This window comes from Pogoniulus pusillus, chromosome 10, assembly GCF_015220805.1.
Source record: "Pogoniulus pusillus isolate bPogPus1 chromosome 10, bPogPus1.pri, whole genome shotgun sequence".
Classification (NCBI taxonomy): Eukaryota; Metazoa; Chordata; class Aves; order Piciformes; family Lybiidae; genus Pogoniulus; species Pogoniulus pusillus.
In genome coordinates this window covers 30,533,047-30,545,650 of record NC_087273.1, presented here as the reverse complement: position 1 = coordinate 30,545,650, position 12,604 = coordinate 30,533,047, and the positions used below count along the sequence as shown (strand labels likewise).

The 12,604-nt window shown below is 43.3% G+C and overlaps 1 protein-coding gene across 1 annotated transcript; it reads left to right on the top strand.

Moving 5' to 3' along the window:
* Positions 1-992: 992 nt before the first annotated feature.
* GALR1 (galanin receptor 1) lies at positions 993-12,236 on the top strand. Its single transcript, XM_064150421.1, has 3 exons — positions 993-1,679; positions 7,753-7,818; positions 11,668-12,236. Exons 1-3 carry the CDS (start codon positions 993-995, stop codon positions 11,983-11,985), a joined length of 1,071 nt encoding a protein of 356 aa, XP_064006491.1. The 3' UTR covers positions 11,986-12,236.
* Positions 12,237-12,604: the final 368 nt, after the last annotated feature.

The following is a 12,604-nucleotide window of genomic DNA, read 5'->3' as shown; positions in this document are numbered from 1 at the left end:
AGTATTTACATGAACTCGCACCCATGAGCTGCAGGAGGGTTTATATTTCATCCAGTCCCGAGAAGACTGACTTTTGTGGAAAGACTTTCTAGGAGCTCTCACATCGGCACCTTTAGGCACTGCCTGCGGCTGCCTTCGGCAGGGAGCTGACGCTGCAGCCACGGCAGACAAACACGGGCTTGCCCATTTCAGCGTGAAAAGCGCCCACACTGGCTTTTCCTTTAGTTTGATCCTTTTTGTGTGTGGTGGGAGGATGAATAACGCCCTCTGCTACCTTTTGTCCTGTGAGCTACTGCATATTACCGCACGATGAATGAAAACCTGGGAACGAGCTGAAGATACTGAGCACAGTTCGGAGTAACTCCTGCTGCCGGCTGCCTGTTGCGGTGGGTGCCGGCAGAGGCTTCATCTTCTGTCTATCCAAGAGAGTTCATTTCAGCCCAGCTGGACCTCCCAGCACCGCTGTCAGAGCCTCCTTGGGAGCGACGGCAGAAAGCAGGAAGTTTTTTGCGGTGAGGACTGAAGCCAGGGTCGGTCAGCTCCGTTACGCTCCCTGTCCGCGAATCGTCAGGCCGGGGACGAAAAAGAGGAGGAGGATAAAAGGAGGGGGGAAATCCCCACTACTCGTTTACCAACGGGGAGCTCCGTCTAGTGGAGAAGCAGCAGCTGCTAGCGCGGGGAGGCGCGGAGGTTCCTCCGCTCCGCGGGGCGGGCCCGGGCTCAGCGTGGGGTGCGCGGTCGGAGCACCTCCCCCGGCGGCGGGGGTGGACGGGCCCCGCGGCCGAGCGCGCTGCCTGCCCAGGGCGGCCGGGGCTGCCGCGCAGCTTCCGCGCCCGCCCGCGCGGGCTGCGCCTCTGCTAGCGGCAGGGCACTGCGCGGCGGTACCCTCTGCCCTCGCTCTCTGCCCTCCCTGCCTCCCCGCGGTTCGCGGTGCCGGGCAGCAGCGGCTCCGCTTTCCGCCCGCGGAAACTTTGGCCGACAGCACAAGAAGGATGGAGTCGGAGGGTCTCAACCTGTCCCGGGCTGGGGCAGAGCCGCCGCGCGGGGACTTCAACCTTTCCAGGCTGCCGGAGGCAGAGGGGAAGCCTCTCTTCGGCATCGGCATCGAGAATTTCATCACCTTAGTGGTCTTTGGTCTGATCTTCACCCTGGGCGTGCTGGGCAACTCTCTGGTGATCACGGTGCTGGCGAGGAGCAAGCCAGGCAAGCGTCGCAGCACCACCAACATCTTCATCCTCAACCTGAGCATTGCTGACCTGGCCTACCTGCTCTTCTGCATCCCCTTCCAATCTACGGTCTACGTGCTCCCGAACTGGGTGCTGGGTGCCTTCATCTGCAAGTTCATCCACTACTTCTTCACCGTCTCCATGCTGGTGAGCATCTTCACACTCTCAGCCATGTCTGTGGACCGCTATGTGGCCATCGTGCACTCCCGACGCTCCTCAGCCGTACGTGTTTCCCGCAACGCACTGCTGGGTGTGGGGCTCATCTGGGCGCTGTCCTTTGCCATGGCCTCACCTGTGGCTCACCACCAGCGCCTCTTCCACCGCGAGGCCAGCAACCAGACCTTTTGCTGGGAGCACTGGCCCAACCCACACCACAAGAAGGTCTACGTGGTTTGCACATTTGTCTTCGGATATCTACTCCCACTGCTACTCATCTCCTTCTGCTATGCCAAGGTGGGGCAAAGCAGGTGGTGGTGAAGGGTATGTAAAAGGGGTGGGGAGGGAAGCGGTGGTGAAGGATGTCCATGGGCTGTGTGGCCAGCTCTGGACACATGAAGAGACACAACCGTGTCAGGAGGCAACGTGGCAGGGGTGAGTTTACGGTGCAAAGGGAGAAGACAGGTTTTATGGCTGAAGGATGACTGAGGATGTGTGTGTGTGTGTGTGTGTTAGACAGTTCAGGACAAGGATTGCACAGGGCAGGGAAGACAGATGTTCTGGTAATTATGAGGGTTCCTCTGCCAGATCTTGCTTCCAAAGTGCTGAGAAGACTCAGTGTTTTGCTCTCTCTGTCAACACAACTGCCTTGTTTTCTTGCAGTGCTGTATGAGGAATTTAACTCAAAATACAACAACACAAGAAGTTGTTTGGGCTGAATTCTTTAAAGTGCAGTGCCCTTAGAAATGACACAAATTCTCCAGATTGGTCTGATCCAGTTCACATGTTAAGAGCAAGAGATGCATTGTGCTGCCTGGTCCTTCTAAGTCCTGTCTTCCCGGGTTGAAGTGGATGGGAGATGTACCTGACTTCAGCGAGGACAGGTGGTGCTAGGGTGCAGTGCATGAGGATCTGGGCCAGAAAAAGTAGTAAGGACGCCTAAAAAAGGGTATTTAAAAACTTTTGTGCTCAGGCAACTGTCACAGTTTTCTGTGGATATTAATTGCAACCTTCAGCATAGGGTCCACTGCTTGCTGCTGGACAGGATCTGGAGCACCGTGTGCTACCTGCTGAGTTAGGCAGAGGTCTTTCTGTTTGTGTGCCAGGGCTTCTCCTTACACAGTAATTTACATTCGAGGGGACAGGTCTGCTCTTGCAAATAAGGGCTTCTTAACTGTTGAGAAGTCATTTCTGCAATTGGCAAGTTCAATAGGTTCAATTTAAGTATTTAATTTGAACCACTGATTTTATGTTCTGTTCAGTCTTACAAGCATTACATCAGCTTAGCTGTGATGTGTAAATTAAGGCTAGTCAGCATCCAACTCTGCTAAAACAAACTTGCATGGAACTTAAAGGACAGCATTTCAGACTTATTGTTTGTAGTGAAACAAGGTTGACCTGGCAAATGGAGAAGATATGTCCTCATATATAAATTGAAATCTGCTTTCCCTGAGTGAATACCCTGGTATTTCATCTACAGTGGTTGAATATGACAGAGCTGTGAAAGGGGTGAAACTTGCTGTAGCCATAAATTATCAGAGTGTGAAGGAGTTATCACATATCAAGGAGAATGTTACAGCGTGCAGAGAGAGCTTTTGAGCTATTAAGTATCCTCCCGTTTTGACAAAGCCGAAACACCTTCAGTTTCAGCATAAAGTACCAACCTCCAAATTCTAATTATGTGACAGAAGATTGAAGCCAAATCTTTCCAAATTATGACAGCCCTGCATAATGGGAGGTGGGGTGGAAAGAAGAGCAATTTTGCTTAAAAAAAATACAAGCATAGTAGATATAACACACCGTGTCGTTATAAAGCACTATCAAAGTAGGTCTTTCAATAGTAATATGACTATGTAGCTTAAAAATAACACCTCAAAACAAAACCAAAATATCCCAGAAAAACCCACAAAAGCCCAAACCAGTCAAGCAATCCTGTGTGAAATACGTGCCCAGGACCTTTGGTAAGATTAGGGCCACTCAAGGTTACTACAATCTTAAATTATTGCCAGGCTGGGATCTCACCCTTGCATGGTGATAAGTTTTGAGCTTTGACCTTCTATGTACAATCTTGCTGGCCATGGTGTAAGGCTGGAAGATCCAACCTGAGTTCTGGGAGATACTTAGGAGATATGTGGTAGTCCCATGAGGGTCAATGAAGACAAAGAAATGCCATGGCTTATACAAGTCTGTTGGAGGTGTCTTGCAGCAAAGGCTCATTCCTGCCCTCGTTAGGAGATGCTGGCAGTTCTCCAACTGCAGTATTTTGACACACGGGGCTAGGTGAGGGATTTGTGAAGGCCATTGTTACTTTCACAGGTCACAGGCAAAGTGGTGCATGTGAGCTTTTGTTGATGTCACTATAAAGCACAGCAAGTATTTTGGCTTCTGAACTCACACAGGGTTTTAGAGGATTGCTGCTGTCCAATTGCCTCAAAAGTATTATAAAGTAAGCACATTTGTTTCTTATGGACTTCACTAGCTTTCATGAACTGTGCATCAGCTAAATAGTGCACTCTTCTGATACAGTAGATTAAGACAAAGGAGATTCATTCTCCATTTAAATATATTGCTTTTCCCAGACTCCTTTAAAGCAATTCTGTTTCTTTCATAAGCAAATTGGAATTGAACTTTCAGTTTTCAAAATCTCATATTTTAGGCTGGGAGCTGACTTCTTTCTCTTTCTCACTCTCTCTTAAATTATGTTAAGAGAGATTTGTGTTTTCCCTGCTGTATGCCAACACTGTTACAACCTGCAGAAGTTCAGAAATAGTGGTGGGTATTTGGAAACAGCATTCTCCCACAGAATCAGAACTGGAGATCTCAGTTATGTGTTCTTAAGGCAGAGATTTATGAGGTTGTGCTCTGTGGCCTGTGTGTACAGCTGCCCATTTCCACTTTTCCACAAATAACTTTGGTTCAGTTTCAACCAACTGTGATAGAGGAGTGAAAATATCAGAAGTAATGATATTTCCCTAGTTTCATGAAAACAAAAGTCAATAAAGAAGGTAGAGTCTTCATAATCCTTTGTCTTTTAAGGAGAGTCTGTTTGCACTCAGCTGTTAAACATCAGATCAGTTGTAGGGACAGTCCTACATAGCATGTGCTCATGAAGGAGACACAACTTTTGAGGAACACATAGTCAAGAAACCACAAACCTTTAGGAAAGTAGCTTTTGTTGGCTCACAGACCTACTCTTGAAATGACCTTACTATTCCTGCCAGAGGAGCAATGATTACGTAGTTATTAGTTGAGTCACAGTGCTGCATATTTGCAGATTTTTTTAAGTGCTTTTCATGTTACTTGCTGCATCTTTCTAATACTGACTTTTGGGAGGTGTTTTGTAGCACTGTTATAATGTTTACTCACTGGCGTGTTCTTAAAGGGCAAAGTAATAAATTAGTCCCAATATGCTTCTCACGATAGACATCTGCTGTGGTAGTGCAGTTTGACAACTGAGTTGCCTCTGCTTTTTAGTACCCAATTATGAGGATTGAGCCCTTGGAAAATCAGGCCTCCTTCAATCAAATCTTATAGAATCATAGAATCATAGAATCAACCAGGTAGGAGGAGACCTCCAAGATCATCCAGTCCAACCTATCACCCTGCCCTATCCAATCAACTAGACCATGGCACTAAGTGCCTCATCCAGTCTTTTCTTCAAGTTAGACACCAGAAATCGTTAGCAAACTTTTCCTTTTATAGATGTATAATGTTAACAGCTTTTAAAGAAAGAAATATTTCTTGCCTGAAGAATGTTTCCATTGTTATTTGTCATTCTGAACATTCTGAATTCGTGGAAGTCAAGTATGATTTGTAGACTTGTTTAAAAGTAAGCCATAAAAAGTAGAAGACTTAACATAAAATACAAGCTCATATGGTTCTTGGCTTAAGGTATTATGTGTTATATTGTGCTGAGCAGTGAGGGAAAACATTATTAAACTACAATGAAAAGAAAAACTAAAGAGTATGACACATTAGCGAGACACTATTAAACCAAAGAGGGTGAAGGATATGTTGTGACAATAGAAGTAGCAGCATTGCTTCAAAACGTGTATCACAGGCAGAGGCACTTGAATTGAAATCAGGTTCATACTATAAAAGACGGTTCAGAATGTATTGCTCACATTATGACTCTGTTAAACAAGCAGGTCATTCTTATTAGAAAATGGCTTTGGGCAGGCTATCCTGCTGTGTGATTTTCAGTGGTGGATAGTGAAGGTGTAATCAGTGGAATGATTATACACAGCCAGACAAGAAATACTCTGTGCAACAGTGCAGAATTAAAATTTTATTTGGTAGACTTATGTGTAGCTACAGAAAGTTTAAGCATTGTTTTTCTCTGGAAAAAAAAAAAACATTGGAAAAACAATATTGGAAATATTGGGGGGGGGGGGGGGGGGGGGGAATCCCTTTCTCAACTTGATTTGGTCGTAGTGCATCATCCTTGGCTCTCAAACCATCTTGAGCACAGCTTTGAAACAGGTTGGGGGAGAGAAAAAAGAAAACAAAACAAATGTATAGTCTGCAGACAAAAATCCATGCCCTCCAAGTGCCATTGGTGGTAGTTGTGGAAATGCACTCTGGACCAGAACAGAACTTAGAATCATAGAATCGTAGAATGGTTTAGGTTGGAAGTGATCTCAAAGATCATCCAGTTCCAAGCCCCCTGCCATAGGCAGGGACACCTCCCACTAGAACTTCTTGGACTTCTATGATCTTACAAGTCTCCTTACACTCTTTTTCACTACAGCATAACTTTACTCCCTCAGCATCCCACTCCCATTTTGAGAAAACAGGAAACCTATATCTTCCCTGAGAGCCCAGTAGGATGTCTGATCAACAGGTATATGAAAAAGATGCTCTTACTTATGAGAATGTTCTCAGTTCATCTTAGAGTTATGTCAAGTGCAACCTAACATCATCATCACCCAACGAAGCTCTAAACTCTGACACTGTAAAAATGCTCTCTTGCCATTTTTCATTAAAGCCTAGAGTTTAACTGAGCAGCATTCTCCTCTCTTCTGTATGGTTTACAAACTGTTAAATATATTCATCTGAAGACCACATTCCATTCCCTCTGTGCCTGTGTCGCACAACTGCATTAGGCTCAGTTAATAAGGACTGCAGACAGAGGCATGCACCTCTCTGCATGCACCTCTCTGCATTCACTATCCAGCACCTTAGTGCAAACCATTGTGTATGAGTGCAAATCATTGTGATGAGCCTTTTTGAGACATTTAAAAAGAAAGTAATTGTGAAAGGCACATGACCAAGTATCATCAAATTGTTAATGAAGGTCATGCCTCATGTGAGATACATTTTAGTGTAAATTATTTTTGAGAGCCTAAGCTTTGTCTGAAGATTGAATACCACCAATATCTTGATTATATTAAGGAAACATCTATCTGAAGAAAGCAAATTATGCAGGTGACTCAGAAAAACTCTGACTTCAAACATACACTTTCTATGTTACGTGCAGTAAAGGTCATTCTAAATTAACAAGCAGCAACATTTTTTTGTGGAAGAGGAATGATTGCTAATTCTAAGTGCATAGCAGGTTTCTATTTGTTGTCTTGCTCATTCGTAGTAAGCATTTGTTATGCAGTATGTCTGCATTTTTGTATGAGAATGCAGTTGTGGTCTGCTTCATACTCACTAAATCACATGGGTATGTGTGATGGTTTGGGTGTTACCTGCCTCCTTCTCTCCCACTTAAGAAAATCAGACTCAGTCAATCTGGAAATTGGAGAATGAAGCTATTTTTACAGCTTAGCACATTATACAAGCAGATATTTACAATATATACAGACATAGACAGAAATATGCAAGTTAAAAAGCAATACAGAAACCCAACAGCTCTCCCAGAAACCAGAGTTATCAGGAGAGGCTCCCAACCACCCTTCCACCTTCTTCCCAGCCCTCTATCTTACCCCAGACTTTGCCTTACGTTCAAGGTGAGTTTGGAGGGTCAGCCAAGGGGGGTTGGGAAGCAGAAGGATTAGTCAGGCAGCAAGTTAGGTTAGAGAGAGAAGTTCATGCAGGCTCAGAGCCCAGAGAGCAACTGTGTTATCTGTTGTGTTCTTGTTCTTATACATCCCAGCAATCCTGTGAGTGAAGTAGACATCACCATTGTTTCCTTTTCACAGCCTATAATCTAATTCTTCTCACCAAAATATCCCAGCTAGGCTCAAACTAGCACAGTACAACCAGGTAATGCCTTTGGATTTTATAGTGTGCGCTTCTGAGAAGTGTAAATTGGATCAGCAATGTCTGTAGGCAACTCATGCAGCACTAGAGGGTGTATGCTAAAACACGTGGGCTTTACTTTTAGGACATGGTGAAATACAAGATGCAAATTCATCTTTTTCAGGTTCTTAATCATTTGCATAAGAAGTTGAGAAACATGTCAAAGAAGTCAGAAGCATCCAAGAAAAAGGTAGATTGCTTTGGTTACCAGTATCTATTTGTTTTTAATTTAGTTTCATAGCTGAGCTAATTTGATGTCATACTGCTTATTGCCAAAAATGCAATGGAAAGAGGGAACTGGAATGAAATATTTAATCACTTATTTGGTGTCTTTCTGAACTTAGCAGGACTGGAATTTTGCTTTTATCTTTAATCTGAGTTTTCCACTGCAGTGCATCAAGCCATTACCTGAGATCCTCATATTTTGAACTTTAGAGCATCTGAAATTTACACACAGAGAGGCAACCTGTCTGTAATATTTAATGTTTGGGGTTTGGGTTGTGGGGTTTTTTTTTGCCTCACAGGCAGTTTTTCCTAATATGTAAATTTTTATTTCTTTATTAAACTAGCTGATTTTTTAAACCTTTAAATATTGCACTTGTCAGTTAATATGGTATGGTTCTTATTTTGGGGCAGAGTTGACCACAGTGTTCATTTGACTAACTTTGCAGTTTATGATTGTGGAGTCAGGAAAACCCCTTAGGCTATAGCACTTCATTTGATCTGATCACTGATATTACCATATGGGCATGCAGACTGTCTGCAGTGTAAATGAGATACACATGGGCTCAACAGGGAATAAATAATCTGTTATTTATGCATTCTCTCTTTTCTCTAGTCCATAGATTTTAATTCCTAGAACTAGAGAATTTTGTCCCTGATTCTGCAAAAAACACATTCTTTTGTCATTAACTTCTTCAAGGTCAGATATGGAGTTTTCAAAGACATTCTGTACATTGCCATCTCTACTCCCAGCTGAAATATTCTCAGACTGGAAATATCTGTCTATATCCTCTAAAAAATAACTTTTTAAAATTGCAAGTAAAAGGCAGATCTGGTTAGGAAGTAGCTTTCATGGCTTTAGGGAAAAGCATTGCAATTATGCTCAAGACTGCTCGGACATCAGTAAGGGAAAGAAAAAAAGGCAGCCCACAACTGTTTTTTTTTCCTTAGAAAACAAGTTTCTCTTCCTAAGGCCTGATACAAGTTTCTCTTCCTAAGGCCTAATTCATGGTTTTCAAAGCAACTTTGTTTTCATAGAATCATAGAATCAAGCAGGTTGGAAGAGACCTCCAAGATCATCCAGGCCAACCTAGCACCCAGCCCTAGGCAGTCAACTAGACCATGGCACCAAGTGTCTCATTCAGTCTTTCCTTGAGCACCTCTGGGGGTGGTGACTCCACCACCTCCCTGGGCAGCCCATTCCAATGCCAATCACTCTCTCTGCCAACAACTTCCTCCTAACATCCAACCTATACTTCCCCTGGCTGAACTTGAGACTGTGTCCCCTTGTTCTATTGCTGGATGTCTGGGAGAAGAGACCAACCTAGGTTGCAAGGCATAGTGATGATTTTGAGCAGGTAATTTCTGAAGTTAGATTTAGAAGGACTGATGGAATAAAGCAGATGGAGTAAGGCTTCCTAATGCAAAATTACTCATTCTACAGATATGAAATTACAGAATCACAGAATTTTAGGGGCTGGAAAGGACCTCCAAAGATCATCAAGTCTAACACCCCCACCAAAGCAGGATCACCTAGGACAGGACATACAAGAACACATCCAGGCAGGTTTTGAAAGTCTCCAGAGAAGGAGACTGCAGAACCTCTCTGGGCAGCCTGCTTCAGTGCTCCATCAGCCTTACAGCAGACATGTCTTCTTGTGTTGAGGTAGAACCTCCTGTGTTCTACCTTATACCCATTGTTCCTTGTCCTATCACTGAGTACCATCAAAAATAACCCAGCCAACCACTGCTTTCCGGTGTATCTCTACAGTCTGTTCAAAGTCAGTGATTTTTCTGGTATAATTATTATTAATTTTTTTTTTATTTCAAACAAACTGAAATATTATGCCTCTTTTGAAGTAATTCTTCATGTGATATGCAGCCAATCTGTTTTCAATTGGAATGTTTAGATATTGAAGGCATCATAGAAAGAGCTGCTCTTAATGTATACTTCCCATTTAGCATGTATTATACTGGTGAGACCTGGATGACAACATAGTCGTGTGGCTGGCTGTTAGTGGCAACTGACTGAAACTCCGTAGTGCTAAGTAGAGGAGCAGCTTTTGAAAGCAGAATAATCCTTGAAACAACAACAAAAAAACCCCCACCATATTTACTACAGATATAATGTCTTTTGGTTTCTGTTGTGAGATTTTACTAACCAATAGTTGTATCTGTTGTAAGTTAATTTGACCTGTTGCAACAGAAATCGAACTTGAACTCTTTTCTGCTAAATCATGTTATGATGAGGTAAGTCAGTCTGAATTACTACTGAGCATTGTCAGTTCAAGAAGCACAGACTAAGCTCCATAAACTAGTAGAAAGCCTACTGTGCTTCAGTATTTATCACTCTGTGGCCACTGGGTTAGCTTTCCGTGTGAAAAAAGAGCCTTAAGTGCTGATGTAGTGTTAAGATAGTAATGATAGTGGCCCGTAACACAACATGCCTTTGAATTAATATTAGGCTTTACTGGGAGAGTGATTTAGTTGAAAGAGGTATTTGTTAAAGGAGTAGATATTAATTTCCTGAACTGCTGCAAAATGTTAACTGCTTTTCTGAAGTAAGTGAGGAATGAAGAAAACATTGACAGTCCAAATTCCACTGTGCCCCCCAGCAGAATACCTTCAGCAGCTGAAAGGTCTGCAGCTGTCTGGATGGATCTAGTGAACTTGATAGCCCTTCCTGTCATTACTCATGAAAGTGGAGTCAGGAAGCAGTACTGAAGTTATTTTGTGTTTCATTTTTTTTCCCAGATTCAGTGTTTGGTGGTAAGCTTTGATTTCCAGATTGGTTTTGACAACACACAACCACCAGAAATTCCAAATGCATTACTGTTTTCTTTTTTATCCATAGATGTATCTCAACATGTTGCTGTATGCCTCCCTCTGTGGGTTTTTTATGTTTAAAGGAGAGATTTTCAGAAATCCCCTGTTCCTTTTGTAGATGCTTGACCAAAGTGTTTGTCTTGCTTCCCTAAGCTCTTTCACACTCTCTTCGTGTGTAATAGATCTCTCTTGGAATTCTGTTCAAAAGTTATTGTGCACCATTCCAAAATGTAGATCATTAGAGCTTGATGAGATTTCCCAAAGGCCCATGTTATCATCATTTTACATCAAGCTTATGTATGCCTCTTGTGTGGGGAATTAGGAACATCATTCTTTCACCTTGAGCAAGGTTATATGCGTGTCTTTTATAGTGGCATTTTCAAGGCTAAGGTTCTTCTTGCAGGAGTTTGCTATGCCAAGTAAAGCCCACACAGATAATGGAGTAAAATGAGTCTCCTCTCTGAGGAGAGGCTGAGGGAGCTGGGATTGGTTAGCCTGGAGAAGAGGAGGCTCAGGGGTGACCTTATTGCTGTCTACAACTACCTGAGGGGTGGTTGTGGCCAGGAGGAGGTTGCTCTCTTCTCTCAGGTGGCCAGCACCAGAACAAGAGGACACAGCCTCAAGCTACTCCAGGGGAAATTTAGGCTGGAGGTGAGGAGAAAATTCTTCACTGAGAGAGTCATTGGACACTGGAATGGGCTGCCCAGGGAGGTGGTGGAGTCGCTGTCCCTGGAGCTGTTCAAGGCAAGGTTGGATGTGGCACTTGGTGCCATGGTGTAGCCTTGAGCTCTGTGGTAAAGGGTTGGACTTGATGATCTGTGAGGTCTCTTCCAACCCTGATGATACTGTGATACTGTGATAAATAATCCAAAGTGTGTTCTCTCTCAGTCTACCTTTTCTTTTTTACCCAAAAGTAGTGGTTTTGAAGCAAATTTAAAGCTGATTCTTCAAGTGCTCATCAGACATCTGTGTTTTCCTTCCCTTGTCTCAGACAGCACAGACTGTGTTGGTGGTGGTGGTGGTTTTTGGCATCTCCTGGCTGCCACATCACGTGATTCATCTCTGGGCTGAATTTGGAGTTTTCCCACTGACTCAAGCCTCCTTCCTCTTCAGAGTAACTGCACACTGCCTGGCTTACAGCAATTCTTCAGTGAACCCCATTATATATGCATTTCTCTCTGAAAATTTTAGGAAGGCCTACAAACAAGTCTTCAAATGCCAGATAGGTAACGAGTCGCCTCTGAACGATGCAAAGGAAAACAAAAGCCGGATAGATACACCTCCATCTACCAACTGCACACATGTGTGAACTTTGGCAAGTTCTGTATGTTGGCTCTTCATTTTTTTTGGTCAACCAAACACCTAGAGAACAAAGCACAATGAGCTTTATCCTGGGTTTATCTCGGTAAAGCTAATTGGTATTTAATGTAGTGAAGTTGTGTTTGTGGCAAAAGTTTGAGAAACTGGCATGAAAGAGAGTGGGGCTAATCTTTTGCATCTTAGATAGCTTTGTCAGACGAAGCTCTTGGACCTTGAAAATGTACTTGGGGAAAAAAGTGTTGGAGGTGATATGCCTGTATTCTTGTCAAGCAGATGCTACACAAACGTGCAAAAGTACAAGAAGAAACTGTGGATACGAGCAAGAAACTTTCTGATGTTTCACTCCACGGAAGTAAAAACACAGCTAAATTTTCTGTCTTACAGATAGTAAATACTGTAGTATAATGACTTCAGAGAGGCAAACTCTCTTCAGATTGTTCTGACAGCATCACCTTTTTGCTTTTGTCAAAGGAAAGTTGGGCTCTGATGTAGAGTTGAAATAACCCACGCACAACTCGAGGCAATTACTTTAGAGAGGAAATGCTGATTTTTATCTGTTTAGCTGTCTTTTTAATGTAACATATTGAGTAATAATGGATTTTTTTTTC